At 35.6% G+C, this 23,026-nt stretch overlaps 1 protein-coding gene across 1 annotated transcript; it reads left to right on the plus strand.

Annotated features, from left to right (window-relative positions):
- Window positions 1-6: 6 nt before the first annotated feature.
- Window positions 7-12,268, plus strand: LOC105667430 (nose resistant to fluoxetine protein 6-like). Its single transcript, XM_067352096.1, has 13 exons — window positions 7-299; window positions 1,169-1,413; window positions 1,549-1,733; window positions 1,848-1,942; window positions 8,533-8,757; window positions 8,846-9,059; window positions 9,243-9,408; window positions 9,496-9,575; window positions 9,662-9,757; window positions 9,828-9,957; window positions 10,774-10,948; window positions 11,167-11,309; window positions 11,967-12,268. Exons 1-13 carry the CDS (start codon window positions 74-76, stop codon window positions 12,090-12,092), a joined length of 2,106 nt encoding a protein of 701 aa, XP_067208197.1. The 5' UTR covers window positions 7-73; the 3' UTR covers window positions 12,093-12,268.
- Window positions 12,269-23,026: the final 10,758 nt, after the last annotated feature.

The following is a 23,026-nucleotide window of genomic DNA, read 5'->3' on the forward strand; positions in this document are numbered from 1 at the left end:
CGATTGGTAACAGTATTCAGTTAACAGGAGCGAAAGAAAGTATAAGTATTCTGTTACATGTTATAGCTCAAATATGTTACACCGGAACATTGCATTTATTTTGTGCATTTGTGTAAATTTTTCTGTGTTAATGTGTGTCTCTACGCAAATTCACGAATTCAACGAAAATAATGGCAGTAATTATACACTACCCGCGTATACCATTGCCTCAAGAGCCGATCTTCTCAACTCGACATGTGGAAAGGAGTTACACGATTTTCGAGACGCTGTTGATCAACGAATACTGTGGAGTTTGAGAAGTTAGTAAAATTCTTAATACATTGTTTATTGACTGTTTTCAATATTGGGATGTAGTTTCGAAAAGCCCACACCTCCGATTTGCTCTAAACTACGCTTTTTATTGTACTTTTGCGCGCTGATTACGAATATGGCCATGTCGATTGGCGACAAGATCATTTTCGAAGTCAAAAAAACTCAAAAATTATCATTTTGTTAACCACTTCAGTGGTAGATTTCTCCGAAAGGTTTGTACCAAAAATGGTAAGAGTCAAAAGTTAAAATATCGAAAAACGGTGAAACACGAGTTCAAAGTTTTCGAAGAAACTACTTTTCGGAATGGGTGTGGGTCGTGTGGGAAGTCCTACGGAAGGGCTCTATTACTGAAAAACTAAACACATAGATTTGGGTTGGAACCTCGCTTTGCGTAGAAAGTTGCAAACCCATGTGGAACCTCGCTTCGCGTTGTAAAGTGTATACGTGAATACAGTGGAACCCACTGCATAATGCAGGGGGGTGGGGGTCTTTCCTATTATCTCATTTTTTTCAAAAAATATAGTTCCATGCAAAATATACATAAAATATAAATAATGTATTTTTTCAAGAGCTACAACTTTTACTTAAAACATTTTTTTGTTACATCAATATTTATCAAAATAATGTAAAAAAAAAAGATAATTTTTGAGTTTTATTTTACGATTTTTCTGCTTTACTGAAGATGATCAAATTACTGATCAAAACGTCTAAATATTACTTTAATTTTTGTTTTCTATACAAAGATTGTTAACGAATAATATTTATTTTTATAATTATTAGTCGTTGATTAATAATCATTAAAAAATACTATATTATATTTTGTTTAAATAATAATTGTTTATTTTTTATCTTTAAGTGCTAGATTCTAGTGGTGAACCTAAATCCGGCTTTCTTTATGGAAATAATTATTGGTTAGGCAGTCGCAGTCAGTGTTACGATACAATGAATAGATATTCTTGGGAACTGTCAAAACAATATTTATTAAATAATTCACTATACCGTGATCCACAAAAAGAGTATCCACCTTTCAAAATTAATTACTTTGTTGCCCACTTTAAACACAATAGTACTCTTCAGTACCACGTAAATTTACCAAACGAAGTAAGTTGACAGATCTTTATAAAGTAAGAAATCGCATAGAACATATCAAATTTTAAATCAATTTATTGAATCAGAATAATAACATATATTTGAGATATTACAATGTTACAATATGTAAACAGAATTGCTTTTCAGGATTTAATTGTACTTGGCCTCTGTTTACCAGCATCATGTTCCACAAATGACCTAAGCTTTATTCTGGAGAGAATATTTCAAGATAGACTTCTCTTGATTAGTAATCTTTATTCCATGGATTTCAGATTGATCGAAGTTAAAGATCTAAAAGACGATCAATTTAGTGGTGCGATATCTCTGACCAGGTTCGTCAAAAAATAAAAAGTTATATACCTATATATGTATGTATGTATATATGGTATATATCTATATATATATATATATATATATATATGCTAAGTATTAATTTTTGATTGCAGTGTTATTTTAATGCTTACTATTTGCGTGATGATAATCCGAACTATATATGATGTATTCGTGCATCAAAAACACTTAAATGTAAAGAGTAAAACTCGTAAGTATATATCATGTCCAAAATTTCTTAGCTTTCTTCAAGAACAATAATAGATTACCAGTAATTATTATATATAATTACTTAGATTACCATAATTATGATCATAAATATTGTAAAGTTTATATTTCAAAAAATACCTTTATGCTCTATAATTTAAAATTATTTGATGAATTTCATATCAGTAAGAAATTTATTTATACAGGATGTCTCAGAATAACTACGACAACGCTCGTAAGCGGATAAAGTACTGTAAACTGAACTGAAAAGTTCTTTATCATTTTACAATTTTCACAATAATTATGGAGAATTTAATTAAAAAGAATTGACAAATAAGCGCGCGTTTCACGCGGTAGCTTGACTGTAAAATGTATGCTCTATCCATACAGAAAGATTGCACATACACATTGCATCAATCTTTCATCGCAATGTTGCAATATTGCAAATTCTCTGCAAAATGTTGTTGCATCATTGCTGTGGGATTGCAGCAACGTTAAAATGTCCGCTTTTAGGAAGATTGTAACAAAATATTACAGTAATATTGTAATGTAATGAATTTGCAATAATGCATTGTTATTGCAATCTTAGAATAATGTTACATATATTTTTATTTATTCGGACATTTATCTGTCCGATTTTTGAACAATCAGTTCAATATCTGAATTCCCTGTGTTGAGGTCGTATCAGAAAAATTAAACTGATAAAAATAATTACTATGTCTTTAATCTTACTAGCCACTCTTTGCAAGTTTCATATAATCATCATGTCTAAAACTTAAATACGAGATAGATTTTGCAACGCGCGTCGCATAGCGGTAAACGAACGAATAGCGATTACCAAATATTGCTATTGCAATGTTATTGGAATGTTGCTGTCACATTCTCATGAAATATTACAATTACAGGTTGCAATAATGTCTCAACAATATTACATTGCAACTTGCAAGATTGTAACATTGCTGCAATGTAATTGCAATGTTCTGTGTTGTATGGATATTCAAGGAGAAATACAGGTCAAAGAAACGTTTAATAAACATCTAATAGACATTTCTTCGACCTGTATTTCTCCCTGGGTAAAAATGTGCTAAGCGAGTGTCACATAGCAACGAAAAGTGGCGCGAAGGATAGCAACTACTAATTAAAAAGTGTTATTTTTGGTTATTCCTGGTAAGACGGAGCATTTGTGACTCATTGTAGAATGGCTCTTATGCCCGTATCAGACTACACATTAAAGATTAAGATTGAAGATTAAAGATTGAAATTTGACTAATCAGGACAAAGAACTTTTAACTCGTTTTGTTTCGATTGGTCAAATTTTAATCTTTAATCTTCAATCTTTAATCTTCAATATGTAGTCTCATACGGGCTTTAAGGTGCAAATTCATGGGACGCTCGTTTCAGCGTTGCCCATAGTCACGTGACTTCGAGTTGACGCTAGCGTCAAGAAAAAAAAGCTGGATTTTTTTAGCTTTAGCGTCAAGTCGTGCGATCTGTGCGATGATCTGTCTGTGCGTGCTATTCGCTATTGGATTTGCATATGTCTCATGTGGTCTTTCAACCTTGTCAATAAAAATGGATGTTATTTAAGTAATAAAAAGTAATAATTGAATTTATTATCCAATACTACATATATATAAAGAAAATAAAAAGAATGAATAAGTAATGAATTAAAAATGATACTTTTTGAGGTTTGGAAGAATCAGCAGTATTGTATTTATTTGCAAAATATATTTTTATAATTATCTTTATATTATATATGTTTAATTATGTAAATTTAATATTAATGTTATGTAAATTTAATTCAATAAAAAGTTATTTTATTATAAATAAAAGCTTGAAATATAATATATACAAATATGCTGTGCATTTTTATTCTATACAATTAATTTTCTAACTTTGAAAAATGCTATTCTTAAGTATTACATTAGAAATTTTCTAATACTGAACAACTATTCTAATATCGTTTTTCCTACTCTACTTATCAAAGTTTGCAATAATATGAAACTTTGTTTAATTGAAAAGATATACATTTTGTATACTTATCAAAATAAATAATATGACATGAAGTAAATATTTTATGTTTGTAAACATATAATAAAAAATATTACATATAATAAAAAAATTATTAATAAACATTTTTTTAACATTTTCGATAAAATAAGTAGAACTGGTAACCAAAGGTTTTTATCTTATTCCTACTTAATTACACTTTTTTTAATATTTAAAACAGTAATTATTAATAAAGCGAGTGAAAAAATTAACTGAACAAAATCAGTGACAAAAACTTTTAACAGTTTTGATATATACAAATATTGATGAATACCGACGCAGACCGCTGACTGACGCTAAATTTTACGAGAAACTCTTTAGGTGCCTTTTCACGCTGACGCTCGACGCTCATTTTTAGCGTCCAAATATGTCACGTGAACAAAGTTGACGCTGGATGTGAGAAATGCATGAAAAGAGTATCTCGTAAAATTTAGCGTCAGTCAGCGGTCTGCGTCGGTATTCATCGATATTTGTATATATCAAAACTGCTAAAAGTTTTTGTCACTGATTTTGTTCAGTTAATTTTTTCACTTGCTTTATTAATAATTACTGTTTTAAATATTAAAAAAAGTGTAATTAAGTAGGAATAAGATAAAAACCTTTGGTTACCAGTTCTACTTATTTTATCAAAAATGTTAAAAAAATGTTTATTAATAATTTTTTTTATTATATGTAATATTTTTTATTATATGTTTACAAACATAAAATATTTACTTCATATCATATTATTTATTTTGATAAGTATACAAAATGTATATCTTTTCAATTAAACAAAGTTTCATATTATTGCAAACTTTGATAAGTAGAGTAGGAAAAACGATATTAGAATAGTTGTTTAGTATTAGAAAATTTCTAAAATGTAATACTTAAGAATAGCATTTTTCAAAGTTAGAAAATTAATTGTATAGAATAAAAATGCACAGCATATTTGTATATATTATATTTCAAGCTTTTATTTATAATAAAATAACTTTTTATTGAATTAAATTTACATAACATTGATATTAAATTTACATAATTAAACATATATAATATAAAGATAATTATAAAAATATATTTTGCAAATAAATACAATACTGCTGATTCTTCCAAACCTCAAAAAGTATTATTTTTAATTCATTACTTATTCATTCTTTTTATTTTCTTTATATATATGTAGTATTGGATAATAAATTCAATTATTACTTTTTATTACTTAAATAACATCCATTTTTATTGACAAGGTTGAAAGACCACATGAGACATATGCAAATCCAATAGCGAATAGCACGCACAGACAGATCATCGCACAGATCGCACGACTTGACGCTAAAGCTAAAAAAATCCAGCTTTTTTTTCTTGACGCTAGCGTCAACTCGAAGTCACGTGACTATGGGCAACGCTGAAACGAGCGTCCCATGAATTTGCACCTTTTTCATGCATTTCTCACATCCAGCGTCAACTTTGTTCACGTGACATATTTGGATGCTAAAAATGAGCGTCGAGCGTCAGCGTGAAAAGGCACCTTTACTTTTCGTTGCCGTGCAGTAGTAGTAGATGTGTTGTGGCACCGAAGGGTCACCCCTCTAATGGCCGGTTTATGCTTCGGTCTTAATCTTAATATTAATGGCCGGAGCACAGACTTTTGCATAAAGCATAACGCATAAGCATAAGGAAATTGATTGGTCCATTTCTTTATGTATTTGCTTATGCTTATATATAGACCAATCAATTTCCTTATGCTTATGCGTTATGCTTTATGCAAAAGTCTGTGCTCCGGCCAATAGTCTTAATCTTAATCTTGGAAAGATCCCATCTTTTAACTTTAGTCCCTAATGTCCTAAGGCCGGGCCAATGAGGTAAGTCTGACGTCCGACGCAGCACGAAACCGTGCGAAATAATGGTTTTCGATTCTTGTATATTTAAAAAATTGTTCCTGATCGTATTCAATATTCAGCATATCTTTCATTAAAGAAAAGAAATGACCAGTTTCGTGTCTTTTTCAATTCAGTGGCCAAACAGCGTATCTCCGTGGTTTTCTTTTATTTTTTTTTTAATTTCTTAATAATACACATGCTGCATAGACACTTGATAACAAAAGTGCCATTCCAAACATTAAAGTTTTTTGCCGCTGACGATTTATTTTAACATTCACTATAATTTGCAGCACCGGGATCTATTACAATTTGTGGTTAGGTTAGGTTAGGTTTTGTTACATTTGCACATGCGTAGTCCGAATTTCCAGGGAAGCATAAACGAGTCCTTAAGATTAAGTTAAGACTAAAGGCCGGAGCACAGACTTTTACATAAAGCATAACGCATAAGCATAAGGAAATTGATTGGTCTATATATAAGCATAAGCAAATGCATAAGGAAACGGACCAATCAATTTCCTTATGCTTATGCGTTATGCTTTATGCAAAAGTCTGTGCTCCCGCCTTAAGACAAAAGCCGAGAGCACAAGCTTTTACATAAAGCATAACGCATAAGCATAAGGAAATTGATTGGTCTATATATAAGCATAAGCAAATGCATAAGGAAATGGACCAATCAATTTCCTTATGCTTATGCGTTATGCTTTATGCAAAAGTCTGTGCTCCGGCCATAAGATTAAGATTAAGACCGAAGCATAAACCAGCCATAAACCAGCCATAAAGCCTTGTGTCCACGATACTAGAACTCGGTCCGAGATCTCGGACTGAGGGAAAGTTACTAGAACTCGGATCATGTACACACTGATAGCGTTTTCGATTATACAGGATTTGAACGACCCAGGGTTGGTTAATGACGTCATTGCAACCTCTCCACCAATGAAAGACTTGCATTTATAGTAAAATAGTGATTGATCAACCCTGGGTCGTTCAAATCCTGTATAATCGAAAACGCTATGAATTTGGATGCAAAACTTGAATAACAAGCTCAAACGAAAAAATGCGTTGCGTCCCATTTTTCGGTACGAGTTATTGCGAGTTATTAGATTTTACTAGTTTCTTTTACTATCTGTCAAGACAAAATATAAGATACTTATAGGGTGTTTACGATAATTCAAGTTCGAGTTAGTTTCACTAGGACCGACAATGAGATATACATAACCATCTAGAACCTTTATGATTCATGACAACTCAACGCTGTCTTGTATTGCTTGAGTTAAATTCATTGAATTTGTTGAGTTTATAGAGCAAATTTTATTGTAATAAAAAAATGTTAACTGCAAATCAGTCTATGAAAGAAACAAATAATGTTGGTATGTATGTTGGTATACCTCTTTAATAGATATAATTATATATATATGTATATAATTATATTTATTAAACTCAACAAATTCAATGAATTTAACTCAAGCAATACAAGACAGCGTCGAGTTGTCATGAATCATAAAGGTTCTAGATGGTTATGTATATCTCATTGTCGGTTCTAGTGAAACTAACTCGAACTTGAATTATCGTAAACACCCACTGTGAACAATATAAATAATATTTTAGTAAGTAATTATAGAATTGAAAAAATAAGAGAAATATAATTCTTAAATAAAATAAATTAATAAGATTAATAATTAAGAAGATTTACATAAGTAGTTATTATTAGTTTTAATGCAGATTAAATTAGACATTAAAAATATATTATAACCTATATATATACATATTATTTTTCAAGAAAAGTATAATAATATATAAAATTGATTTTCAGAAAAAACTTTTTTATAATAAAAAATGGATAATAAGGAAAATGTTAAAATTTTATTAATGTTATATCAACAACATTCTTGTTTATATGTTACAAAAAGTGTTGATTATCATAATCGTATGAAACGAGATCAAGCTTTACAGATAATCTGTAATCAGTACAAAGAATTAACAGAACAACCACTAACAACTAAAATTGCAAAAAAAAAATTAATAATTTAAGATCACAATATCTGGACCATCTAAATAAAATAAAACACTCGAAATCAAGCAGTGCATCACTTGATGATATCTATAAACCAACTTGGCAATATAACATAGATCAGAAAATCATCGTAAAGAATCGTAACTCGATTACAACGCTAACTATATTCAGCCAAGTATAAATATTATTGTTCGAGGACTCGGACCGAGATCTCGGATTGAGTTCTAGCATCGTGGACACAAGGCTTTACACCGTGTTTAGAGCATACATTTTAGGCCGGGTCTACAATAGATGTAGTAAACTTTAAGAAATTGACCAATTACAGTCGATTATTCTTCTAAGATTTGTCTATGAGTGGTTAATTTCTTACGGCTTAAAGCTTACACCTATTGTAGACTCGGCCTTACAGTCAAGCCACGCGCGTCAAGAAACGCGCGCTTATTTGTCAATTCTTTTTAATTAATTTCTCCATAATTATTGCGAAAATTGCAAAACGGTAAACTTTTCAGTTCGGTTTACTGTGCTCTATCCGCTCACGAGCGTTATCATGGCTATTCTGAGACACCTTCTTTGTGTTTACTTTTGTATGATTGTTTCTTTACATAATAATTTCATTATTTTCAAAGTATCTTTATTTGTATATTAATATACTATTAAAACTTTTAACTTGTTATTCAGATGAGAATAATATACACGAACAGATGGAAATAACTGCTTTGCCATCGCATCAGGAAAGTAAACTTGGAAAAATATTAATATGTTTCTCCATTTATACAAATACAAAAATACTATTAAGCACGAAAGTAGAAGATGATTCAATATCTATTATTCACGGTTTAAGATTGATTTCCACGATTTGGATTATCAACATTCACACATATTTTTACTCAATTGACTATATTGGCAAGTAATTTAAAAAAATTGTATTGTTTGTATTATATTTTACGATTAATATTTTTCATGCATAACAGAAATCATTTTGTACATATAGATAATAGAACATGGGGTATAAGATTCGGCACCGGTTTTCTCATTCAAATAATCACTAATGGGAATACAGTGGTTGAGACGTTTCTTTTTCTAAGCGGATTTTTATTGACCTACTCATATCTAAAGCATGCAAAAGATCAAGAGAAAACTATGCCGATTAACTACAGAGCGAAACTAAATGAGTTCTTTTTTTATATAATAAAAAGATTTATACGGTATGTTCTTCATTATCTTGTTTTAATGGACAATAACAAAACAATTCAAAAAATATAATAAAATAAATAATATAGTAATAAAGAAAACAAAAGAATATAAAGTAAGAACAATTTAAAAATCAAAGTTAAGGAATGAAACAAGTAATAATAACTTTTACAAAAATTTATTGGTAAACTTTTAAGGCTAACACCGGCTTATATGATGATGATTGGAATAACGCAATTGAATTGGTCTTGGTACGACAAAACATCACAATTTTACATGAGTGACAAACTGCACGAACTTTGCGCGAAATATTGGTGGAGAAATCTTTTGTATATTAATAATCTATTCGATTTTAACACAATGGTATAAATATATGTTTATTTAAAATGTTCATTTAATATCATGCTTATGTAAAAGCTTATTTATTCTTCAGACCTTATTTTTTTGCAGTGTATGTCTTGGACTTGGTATCTTGCCATTGATATGCAATTCTATATAATCGGTGTTATCCTATTAATTTTATCTACTATGTAAGTTGACTGTATATTGACGTATATATTGACGGTATCATACAATTAGTTTCTTTAGTGCACATATTTGAATAAGTAAATTTCAGATACTTTTACACAGCTGTCGTCATCTTGAGCATTCTTTTAATCGGCACAATTGTGTTGTCTGGCTATATTTCATATACCTACGAATATGTTCCGACGTAAGTTATAGAAAGATTTTATTAATCATAAAACTTATTATTAAATAAATGTTTTTTCTCGTTGTTACAGATTTGAGGAAATGCTCAGACTTGCAAATGTTTTATATGTGCCATCATGGGTCAGAATAAGTTCATATCTTGTTGGAATAATTATGGGTTACATTTTAGTAAAGCTAAAAGAAAAATTGATCTTAAATAGGGTAAAATGTTATTTGTATTTGGATATAAATATTTTGAGAGGACTTCAACTGCCTACATTCCCATTTGCCAATAGCTTCGTTTGCCTACAACATTTTCCCGACAGCTTCGATTGCCTACAAGCATTATTGCGCACATGTAAATATTAAAAATACAAACATACGTTTGCACACGAGAAATTATTATTGCGCACATACACATTGCACACATAAAATAAGAAAATCGTATTAACACTTTGCACACAGGATATTATTGCGCACATACAAATTGCACACATGACTTTATGATATAAACCTTGTCTTGCATCTGAAGCACAGGGTGATGTGAACTGGACCTCGCTTTGCGCGAAAAGTTGCAAACCCACGTGGAATCATATAATTATAAACCTTTGAGTACTGTGTATCTGTTGATTTTTTTGTGTGCAATAATACCATGTGTGCAATGTGTATATGCGCAATAATGTAATGTGTGCAATGTGTATGTGCGCAATAATGTCATGTGTGCAAACGTACGTGTGTATTTTTAATTTTTGCATGTGCACAATAATGCTTGTAGGCAATCGCTCTGTAGGTAATTAGGAATGTCGGCAATCGAAGCTGTTGACAAAATGCCGTAGGCAAATGAAGCTATTGGCAAATGGGAATGTAGGCAGTTGGGACCCTCCCAAATATTTTGTGAAAAATGCGCAATTATTAAAATAATTATTATAATATGTAAATAAATTATTAAATAATTATTTATAAATTAATAATTTAAGGAAAAAAATTGTTTAGTTTATTTAAGTATATTGCTTTCATTACTATTGTCATTAATTTCAGCAAATTGTAATTTTATGTTGGTGCCTTGGAAGTGCTTGTAACATTTCTGTGTTGTTCGGCCTTTACAAGCGACATATATCAGTACTATCTACTGCTATCTATATTGCATTAAGCAAAACTGCTTGGGCCATTGGTATAGGATGGATTGTAATAGCATGCTCCACTAAAAACGGAGGTTTGTTATTTTACTTATAAATAAATATTATTATCAAATCTGTGTATAAATGTAACAAATAAAATTGTTGCAATGTATTATTCATAATTTGTATTTTGCTTAATTTTATTTTTAATCAATTTTTTAACTACATATTGTTATAATGAGTAGAATAATGTAAAGAAAAATGCTAAGGTTTCGAAAAGTGTAATTCCTCAAATGTTTTTTATTTATTACAGGCATTATTGAGAAAATATTATCATTCAAAGGCTTCATTCCTCTTAGTAGACTCACGTATTGCGCTTATCTTATACATCCTTTCATCATACAATCGATTAACTTGTATGGTGAAACAACCAGCCATATAGAATTGCTGTTCCTAGTAAGAATATAAACATTTAAAACTAAGGCACTAGATATGTAGGTATTCTCATCCGCCATTTTGGTTCCTACTAGATGGAGAATTATAGCGTATATAGTATAGTATAGCGTACATGTGTAACACGTCAATTATTAAAAATGATTCAGGACTTTTTTCGACTCATTTTTTGGCAAGGAATAACGCTATGTACTTAGTGGGCAGTCTTTAATAGCGTTTTCGATTATACAGGATTTGAACGTCCCAGGGTTGGTTAATGACGTCATTGCAATCTCTCCACCAATGAAAGACTTGCATTTATAGTAAAATAGTGATTGATCAACCCTGGGTCGTTCAAATCCTGTATAATCGAAAACGCTATAAGTGTCACCCTGTATACGCTATAATTTTCCATCTAATAGGAACCAAAATGGCGGATGAGAATACCTACATATCTAGTGCCTTACTAAAACTGATACCGATCAAAAATACTCTTAGGGCGGTATTCATAGTCCGTTCTTATATTTAAAATCGTCTTAAGCACGGACTTATATTCGCTCTCTTCGTCACACATAGATTGTGTCTGACGAAGAGAGCGAATATAAGTTCGTTCTTAAGACGATCTTGAATATAAGAACGGACTATGAATACCGCCCTTATTGTCGTAATTTTTGTTTTCAGGTTAATATGTTTTTGGGATACGTTGTGATTTCTTTCGGATGCAGTTATATATTAACCTTAATGGCAGAAATGCCGTATATCTCGCTAATGCAAATGTATACTCAATCTCGCGGTGGAAGAAAATAAAAAGAGTGAAATTGTAGTACCGCATACAGAATTGTGAAATGCTGTAATGTGTGTTGGCCAACACATTAGCGTGCATTGTTCAATTATAATTATATTTAATTAATCTAAAATGCGAGATGTATAACAATTATTATAAAATAAAATTACTTCTAGACAAAAATTCTTACTTTACTAAATAACAATTTTCAATAAACATTTTTATTAATTATACCTGATGATTTATTTTAAATGTTCACCTAAAATATTTTAAGAGTTGCATTATTTCAAAAAAGTTTTCGACAAAAGTTTTCAGATAGCCAAATCTACTGAAAACATATTTTGCCAAAACTTGCTACAAATTTTGCTGATAATAAAAATATAAATTTAATACAAGATTTGTTTTATCCAACGATGTCACCACAATGCCAGCAGAAATGTAACGAAATCTGCTGATATAATTTTGATAGCAAATCGGCGGCAGAATACGAGCAAACCTACTAATATTTTCTGAGAGCAAATTGATGCCAAAAACCGAGCAAAATCTGCGCAGCGCTAAAATAAATTTACAAATTTATCTTATTCGTTCGCATCACTAAAATAAATTATTAGTTATTCCTTATTGATACGAGATAATTCAAATTATCATCCGCTACGTTTTCTTAAATTTTTTGCATTATTTGTTTAACTATTTTTTATATTTATTAGTAGTTAAATAAGTAATATTAAAGAATTTAAAAAAATGTAGCTGATGGCGATTTGAATTTTGCGCGCAAATTGCGAGTACCAAAACCGTTATACTTGGGTATACTATGCGCTTAATTTTGCTATAGGATATGCAACCCGCTAGCAGTCCATACTTATGGCTGGTTTATGCTTCGGTCTTAAGCCGAGAGCACAAGCTTTTACATAAAGCATAACGCATAAGCATAAGGAAATTGATTGGTCTATATATAAGCATAAGCAAATGCATAAGGAAATGGACCAATCAATTTCCTTATGCTTATGCGTTATGCTTTATGCAAAAGTCTGTGCTCCGGCCATTAATCTTAATCTTAGTCATAAGGCCGGAGCACAGACTTTTACATAAAGCATAACGCATAAGCATAAGGAAATTGATTGGTCTATATATAAGCATAAGCAAATGCATAAGGAAACGGACCAATCAATTTCCTTATGCTTATGCGTTATGCTTTATGCAAAAGTCTGTGCTCCCGCCTTAAGTTAAGACTAAAGCCGAGAGCACAAGCTTTTACATAAAGCATAACGCATAAGCATAAGGAAATTGATTGGTCTATATATAAGCATAAGCAAATGCATAAGGAAATAAACCAATCAATTTCCTTATGCTTATGCGTTATGCTTTATGCAAAAGTCTGTGCTCCGGCCATTAATCTTAAAGACTTGTTTATGCTTCCCTGGAAATTCGGACTACGCATGTGCAAATGTAACAAAACCTAACCACTAATTTATTTTTATAATTTGGATTTTTTTTATTCCAAACAACATCGAATTGTTGGACACATTCAATTAAATCAGCATCACTCATTTTCGTATTTTACAAAAATCGAAAACCATTATTTCGCGCGGTTTCGTGCTGCGTCGGACGTCAGACTTACCTCATTGGCCCGGCCTTAGGACATTAGGGACTAAAGTTAAAAGATGGGATCTTTCCAAGATTAAGGGCGGTATTCATAGGCCGGTATTCATAGTCCGTTCTTATATTTAAGATTGTCTTAAGCACGGACTTATGGCTGGTTTATGCTTCGGTCTTAATCTTAATCTTAGTCTTAATCTTAACTTAATCTTAAGGACTCGTTTATGCTTCCCTGGAAATTCGAACTACGCATGTGCAAATGTAACAAAACCTAACCACAAATTGTAATAGAAAAACTATAAAAACACTCCTACACAGTTTTTGTTCTTTCAATTTAAGAGGTTAGATTCTACATACTAACTTACCACTTAAATTTAGCGCTTCTCCAATAGCGTTCCAACTATTCTTCACCACTAATTTATTTTTATAATTTGGATTTTTTTTATTCCAAACAACATCAAATTGTTGGACACATTCAATTAAATCAGCATCACTCATTTCGTATTTTACAAGAATCGAAAACCATTATTTCGCGCGGTTTCGTGCTGCGTCGGACGTCAGACTTACCTCATTGGCCCGGCCTTAGGACATTAGGGACTAAAGTTAAAAGATGGGATCTTTCCAAGATTAAGATTAAGACTAAGATTAAGACTAGGGAAGTATAAACGCCCTTATGGCATTCTACGTTATCAACTCTTAATATTAAGATTAAGACCGAAGCATAAACCGGCCATTATATTCGCTCTCTTCGTCACACATAGATTGTGTCTGACGAAGAGAGCGAATATAAGTTCGTGCTTAAGACGATCTTGAATATAAGAACGGACTATGAATACCGCCCTAAGATTAAGGGTGTTTACGATAATTCAAGTTCGAGTTAGTTTCACTAGGACCGACAATGAGATATACATAACCATCTAGAACCTTTATGATTCATGACAACTCAACGCTGTCTTGTATTGCTTGAGTTAAATTCATTGAATTTGTTGAGTTTAATAAATATAATTATATACATATATATATAATTATATCTATTAAAGAGGTATACCAACATACATACCAACATTATTTGTTTCTTTCATAGACTGATTTGCAGTTAACCTTTTTTTATTACAATAAAATTTGCTCTATAAACTCAACAAATTCAATTAATTTAACTCAAGCAATACAAGACGTTGAGTTGTCATAAATCATAAAAATTCTAGATGGTTATGTCTATCTCATTTTTCGGTCCTAGTGAAACTAACTCGAACTTGAATTATCGTAAACACCCTAAGGCCGGTATTCATAGTCCGTTCTTATATTCAAGATCGTCTTAAATACGGACTTATATTCGCTCTCTTCGTCACACATAGATTGTGTCTGACGAAGAGAGCGAATATAAGTCTGTACTTAAGACAATCTTGAATATAAAAACGGACTATGAATACCGGCCTAAGACTAAGATTAAGACTAGGGAAGTATAAACGCCCTTATGGCATTCTACGTTATCAACTCTTAAGATTAAGATTAAGACCGAAGCATAAACCAGCCATTAAACCCGCGGCACACGGTACTATTTTCTCTGCTGGATTGCTTACGTGCACCTGTACTGACAATCTTGCTGTTTGCTAGACTGGAAATTGTGTGTCTACTGGTCACGCTACTGACTGATATGCTAAATTTCCATGATAGAACAGGTGCTATTTTTCTTGCGTGATCCTGTGTGGCGTTCGGGCCACGTGTGCGTTCTCGCCGGTACGCCCTTCGAGTCTCGTGTTACTCTGGGGCGCGATTTGTAATGCCGAAGATTAGGACAGCAATAATTCCGGTCACTTTATTAACTCTAACAATAAGTTTATTGCAAAAATACAAAATCTAGCCGCGACTAACTTATGGTCACAGAAAACGAGAGGAACTTAAAATTACTGGGATCGGAAACTAACTATACTTTTTTGGGAATCTTTGGGAATGTGTGTTCTCGTTGGCTGAGACTTTGAACAAGTATGCTATAGAAGAGTCTCCATGCAATGTCGACCGCTGTCGCCATCTGCGTATTTCCCCGTCTAGGGAATTGGACAAGTGGGCCGCCACAGTACTCCCCCTCTAGTGACTCGCAGTTCGAGTCGCGAATTGGATTCTCCGCTCGGATCGTCCCTCTCTTTGGCTGGGTGATGCGTCTGATGTCCCTGGCTGCTGATGATCTCCGCCCTCTGGGGGTGGTAGTTCTTCTCTCTCACTCTCGGTGAAAGCTGGTTTCAGCCTATCGGTGTTTATTTCCTCCGGTCGTCCTTTATAGTTGATTCTGTAAAGGAAATCAGAGGTTCTTTCGATTATGCGAAATGGCCCTTCGTAGGGCAACTCCAAGGGTCCTCTGGGGTGGTCCACCCGAACGAACACGTGCGTGGCGTCCTCCAGGTCCTTGTGGATAAATGTCTTGATCTTGGCGTGATGAGCTCTCGTCGGTTTTCGTACTTGGCGTATGCGCTCCCTCAATTTTTCCACGAAGATTTGCGGGTATCCGATCGGATCTTCGTAGGTGAAGTATTCTCCGGGCAGTTTTAGAGTGCTGCCATAAACTAGCTCCGCCGCTGAGGTTTGGATGTCCTCCTTATAGCTGGTACGAAGGCCCAATAGAACCATTGGTAGGGTATCTACCCAATTCTGCGTCTCATGGCACTTTATCGCTGATTTAAGTGAACGGTGCCATCTCTCGATCATCCCATTCGATTGCGGATGGTAGGCTGTGGTTCTAATCCTCCTGCTTCCAATTAATTTGACTAGGGCGTCGAATAGCGCTGACTCAAACTGCGCTCCTCTGTCGGTGGTGATTGTTGTTGGTGATCCATATCGCGAGATCCATGTATTAAAGAACGCGTCGACCACTGTATCCGCTGTACAATCTGCGATTGGCGTTGCTTCCGGCCATCTTGTAGTTCTATCAATCATGGTTAAGCAGTATCGGAACCCTCTTGAAGGAGGAAGGGGTCCCACTATATCTACATGTATATGCGAGAATCGATCATTAAGTATCGGTATATACTCAGGGTTACGTACATTATGCCTGTGGATCTTAGCTCTCTGGCAGGCTAGGCATGTCTTTGCCCATCGTGCGATGTCCTTCCTCATGCTAGGCCACACGAATTTCTGCGCGATCATCCTCCTCGTGGTACGGCCGCTCGGGTGTGAAGCTCTGTGCGTGACGTCGAATATCCTTCTCCGTAACGATGTCGGGACGTATATTCTAATTTCGTCTGTGACGTTGCAGTAGATGGTCTTGTCTCCATCGTCCAAACGAAGTTTCTTCAAGGTGAGCGCTGTGTTAGACTCGAGTAGCGTCTTTAGCTCTTCATCCTTTCGTTGTTCCTCGTATAATTCGTCCGTTGTCACTACTGTCGGCATGTCAATGGCTTCTACGCGTGACAACGTATCTGCTACCGTGTTCTCCTTCCCAGCGATGTACACAATCTTCGTGGTGATCTCGCTAATGAAGCTCAGCTGCCTCCTCTGTCTCTCGGATGCCTTGTCTAACGGTTTCTGGAATGCGTATTGTAACGGTTTGTGATCCGTTATGATTGTCACCTCGCGTCCTTCTAACATGTGTCTGAAAAATTTCAATGATGAATATATGGCTAGAAGTTCACGATCGTACGTGCTGTACTTTTGCTGCGTTTCGGACAATTTCTTGGAGAAGAAACCTAACGGTCTCCACGTTTCGCCTTGAAGTTGTTCGAGAACCGCTCCCATCGCCTTGCTGGAAGCGTCCGTTTTAATTGCTAGCTTAGCGTTCTCGAAAGGGTGCGCCAGTAGTGTCGCCTCTGCCAATCGCTTTTTACTCTCATGGAAGGCCTCTTCCGTCTCTGCTGACCAGTCGATGGCCTGTTTGTCTCTTTTCTTCTTACCAATCAGGTATCGGTTGAGCAGCGCTAGAACTTCCGCTGCATTTTTAATGAACCTATGGTAATAGTTTATCATGCCCAAGTATCTTCGTAACTCGGCAGTATTGGTCGGTTTTTTGTATTCAGTAATTGCGGTCACTCTCCTCTCCAGAGGTTGTATGCCGTCTTTGGTTACTTTGTACCCTAGGTATTCAATATCTTCTTCCGCGAAATTGCACTTTGCTACGTTGATCGATAAACCGAATTTCTTCAAGCGTCTGAATATCTCTTCCAGGTGCTGCTTGTGCTCTCTTTCGTCCTTGGATGCTACCAAAACGTCGTCTATGTATGCGTGGCAATATTCCAAACCACGTAACGCTGTATCGATGAATCGTTGAAACGCTTGCGCGGCGTTGCGCAAGCCAAATGGCATTCGATTGAACTCGAACAGCCCAAATGGAGTTGTTACCGCTGTCTTATGCTTATCCTCGTCGGCCACTGATATCTGGAAATACGCTTTAATAAGATCGATTTTGCTGAATATTTTACATCCCGCCAAATGGTACGTGAAGTCTTGGATGTGCGGAAGTGGATACTTGTCCGGGACCGTTACGCTATTCAGTCTGCGGAAATCCCCGCACGGTCTCCAACTACCATCTTCCTTTTTGACTAGATGTAGCGGGCTGGCCCATTGTGAAGAAGATGGTTGGCAGATCCCCTGCTCCAACATAATCTCGAATTCCTTCTTCGCTGCTGCATATTTCTCCGGCGCTAGCCTGCGCGGTCGCTCTGCTAGCGGAGGGCCGCTAGTCATGATGTGATGTTTCACCTCATGCGTTGTATTTGACAATGCCGTAGGGCGCGTGATCTCGATGTACTTTCTTAGTAAATCTTTTATTTTACAGCTGCTACTCACTGTTAATACGGAGAGCTGTGCGGCGTGACTGGGGCGTGTGCTGGTGAACAAGGTCGTGTGCTGGTCCACCAGTCGGCGATTCCTCAGATCTGGCAAGAGTCCATAGTGCGCCAGGAAATCGGCTCCAATTATCGGTTGTCTCACATTGGCTATCACGAAATCCCAGCGAAAAGGTCGTCGTAAGCCGAGATCCAATACCAATGTTCTGCTGCCGTATGTGAATATTTCAGTATTGTTGGCTGCAAATAACCTTAAATCAGTAGGTCGGAGCGTACCGCGGATTAGATTTCGCGGTATCGCGGAGACGTCCGCTCCGGTATCGATCAGGTAAGTAGTGCCGTTTGTTTTATCGCGAATTTTCAGGCGTGCGCTCCCTGGGTTTCCGCCGACGACCGCCTGGCATCGTGGCGGTGGGCTTAGTTTTCCGACTTCTTTTCGTCCTTCCACTCGCATGGGCTTTCGCACTTATAGGCTTTGGCTCCAAATCTGCAGTGATAAAAGCAAAATTTGTCATCTTCCCTGCCGCGAGATTTGCTCCTCGGGCGGTCTCTATATCCGCTGCGTCCTCGTGATCTGCTACGCGACCGGCTTCCGATTCGCTTGTTCAATGCCGCCATTTGTTTGGTTAGAGTGGCGATCTCGGTGGCCATCTTGCCGAGCACTCCTGTCTCAGCGGTGACTGGCTGGACGGCCAACATGGCGGGTTTTGCCATGTCTAGAATTTTGTCAGCCTGGTTGGCTAACCTGCTCAAGTCGCCCACTTCGGATATGGATAAAATGGCGCGAACATTTTCGGGGAGTTGCTCGAGAAATATCGTGCGCAGGACCCCGTCGGTCACCTGCCCTTCCGCGAGATTACGCATTTTCTGTAGGAGGATGGACGGTTTGTCATCTCCCAACTCATGCGCGGTTAGCAATTTCCGCAATCGCGAAGCGCTGGTCTCGCCTAATACGGTGGTGAGACGTTCTTTAATTGCCGCGTACCGATCCACTTCCGGTGGAGACGTCACGATATCCGCGACCAAAGGAAGAATAGCCGGGTCTAAATGTAATATTACGTAGCGAAACCTGGTTTCGTCGCTTGTAATCCGATGAATAGCAAACGCGGCCTCCACCTGCACGAACCATAGCTGCGGATTCTCTTTCCAGAAAGGTGGTAGCCGCACGGTGCTCGCCTCGATCGCCATGCCTCCTCTCGCGGGGTTGATCTGCGAGCCCGGTGTTCCGCTATCGCGCGGGCCTTGCAAATCCTCCGTCTCCGGCACGTTAGAAGTGTCGTTCGACCTGTCTGGCGAACAGTTCACTGGCATCCTGTTGGATGGCACTCTGTCCACTAAAGGTCACTTCGCGAAGAAATTGTTACCGGCGATCACGTCGGGGTCACCAATTGTGGCGTTCGGGCCACGTGTGCGTTCTCGCCGGTACGCCCTTCGAGTCTCGTGTCAGGCTGGCGTCACATAGAACCCGTAATCCGTAATCCGCACCGGAAGTCTGCAAAAGTTACTAGGGATTGCGTCCGTAACGTTACGTATGTTTTTTCTCCTTGTGTCCCATGGAGCCGTAAATACACACGTAACGGTATTACTATTTTTTATTTAACAAATTATAATTGTTTATTTGTATTTTATTCATAAGAAAACTACAGAATATATTATAATTTTAACAAAAATTTTAATTAAATCGTCAAATTTAGTTAAATAAATAAAATTAAAAAAAGCATTACTAGTAATAACTAGTAACTTTTAGTAACTTTTACGGAAATTTCATGGAATTACGGCTCCATGGGACACAAGGAGATAAAACACACGTAACGTTACGGACGCAATCCCTAGTAACTTTTGCGGACTTCCGGTGCGGATTGCGGATTACGGGTTCTATGTGACGCCGGCCTTAGGCCGGCGTCACATAGAAAAAACACACGTAACGTTACGGACGCAATTCTTAGTAACTTTTGCGGACTTCCGGTGCGGATTACGGATTACGGGTTCTATGTGACGCCGGCCTTACTCTGGGGCGCGATTTGTAATGCCGAAGATTAGGACAGCAATAATTCCGGTCACTTTATTAACTCTAACAATAAGTTTATTGCAAAAATACAAAATCTAGCCGCGACTAACTTATGGTCACAGAAAACGAGAGGAACTTAAAATTACTGGGATCGGAAACTAACTATACTTTTTTGGGAATCTTTGGGAATGTGTGTTCTCGTTGGCTGAGACTTTGAACAAGTATGCTATAGAAGAGTCTCCATGCAATGTCGACCGCTGTCGCCATCTGCGTATTTCCCCGTCTAGGGAATTGGACAAGTGGGCCGCCACACCTGTGCTGGCTCATTGCAAGAGCCAATCACGACACAACCTCATTAGTTAGGTTAAGTTAAGTTACGTGAAAGTATTCTCTTGGTTGGTGTTAGTATTGTTATACATTAACAAATATGATGTCCATAGCAAATTGCAAAGCAAAAATTAAAAATAATGCAATTGCATTTTTTTATGTTGCACTGCAGTGGCAATGGCCTACTCCATGGGTGTTTACGATAATTCAAGTTCGAGTTAGTTTCACTAAGACCAAAAAATGAGATAGACATAATCATCTAGAACCTTTATGATTTATGACAACTCGACGCTGTCTTGTATCAAGATCTATAGAGAGAAGGTTACCTCACGCGCAAAGAGGGACGTGCGGCAAGAGGGACAAATGCTGAGCGTGGCGAGCGGCAAGAGGGGCAATGATAATCTTATCGGCAAACAGAAGCTATCTCAGACAGCTACTGTTTGTCGATGAGATCATCATCATTGAGTAAAAAGATACAGGAGAGAGCATATACTAGCAGGACTAGGCAAATCCGCGGACGGATGTACGTCATGGCAGCCATCTTGAGCGACCACTTTTTGAAAGTGAGAGGGAATGCTCGAGCATAGCGGCAAGCGGCATACCGTACGCCGTACGCATTAATATGCAGTGTATAGTCTTTTATGCAACAGTGTATGGAAATAAACGATCAAAATAGTATACTGTAGAGCTTGTAGCATAACAGCAGCAGCTCGAAATCATGGAATAACGTTTCATCGGTTAGTATTATCAACAATAATAAGATTTTTATTTTGGAGATTATAATCATATGTATAGTATTGTGAAATTGTAGATTCACAATAATTACTAAATAATTTTCACTCACAAACAGGTTTCCGAAAAATCCGGATCAAAGAAATGGATAAATTTTTGTAAGGACGAAGGATTTAATATAAATTTAGATTTTAGATTTTAACATTGTTCTTATGGAAATACTGCATGAGTGCAATCTCAATGAAAAACGCCATTAAAATTTGGTATTATTGTTGCATATTATAGTTATTTTCTTTTAATTGTACATTATTTTCTAATTAAACATAACGGGCGGTATTCATAGTCCGTTCTTATATTTAAAATCGTCTTAAGCACGGACTTATATTCGCTCTCTTCGTCACACATAGATTGTGTCTGACGAAGAGAGCGAATATAAGTTCGTGCTTAAGACGATCTTGAATATAAGAACGGACTATGAATACCGCCCAACAAGTCATTCAATATTGGCGCCCTTGAGCGGCCATCTTGAGCGACCACTTTATATAGTCACTTTCGTCCGCACTTTTAAGACCAAACGCTCCCTCCTGTTTTTTTTTACTCAATGATCATCATGCTCTCCCCTTCCTTCATCGCCCCTCGCCATCAAGCTGTTTCTAGCTCCCCCCTTACTTCATTGTACCTCGCCAACAACCGGTTTTCCTGAGGTAACCTTCTCTCTATAGATCTTGGTCTTGTATTGCTTGAGTTAAATTCATTGAATTTGTTGAATTTATTGAGCAAATTTTATTGTAATAGAAAAATGTCATTTATTATTATTATTATTAATTATATTATTATTATATTATTATATTTATATTATTATTATCTTATATTATTATATTATATTATATGTTATTATATTATATTATATTATTATTATATTAATTATATTATTATTAATTTATTAAAGAGGTATACCAACATACATACCAAAATTATTTGTTTCTTTCATAGACTGATTTGTAGTTGACATTTTTCTATTACAATAAAATTTGCTCAATAAACTCAACAAATTCAATGAATTTAATTCAAGCAATACAAGACAGCGTCGAGTTGTCATAAATCATAAAGGTTTTAGATGGTTATGTCTATCTCATTTTTCGGTCCTAGTGAAACTAACTCGAATTTGAATTATCGTAAACACCCCATGTTTACTTCAATTTGCTTAGCCAGTATGGAAACCCGCATCGTCTGAAGCCAAGCCAACAATATGGCCAGTAGCATGATGTAAGAAGATAGGTGTACCATTGCCGTGAATGCGCAGTCGTCCAAAGTAATGATCGCTCTTCGACCAATCAGGAATTGGTCCAAAATGCTAAAAAGTAATATGGCTGCCAAAATATGTTGACACGGTTGACACCGAAGGTTATTAAATATAATAATATTAAAAGATATTTAAAAACTATGCCAACGTGTTGTGTAAAGAATTGTATAAGTCGTACTGATCATACGAGATATCATAAGAGATATTAAATATATGTAT

The sequence above is a fragment of the Linepithema humile genome, chromosome 1 (genome assembly GCF_040581485.1).
Source record: "Linepithema humile isolate Giens D197 chromosome 1, Lhum_UNIL_v1.0, whole genome shotgun sequence".
NCBI lineage: Eukaryota > Metazoa > Arthropoda > Insecta > Hymenoptera > Formicidae > Linepithema > Linepithema humile.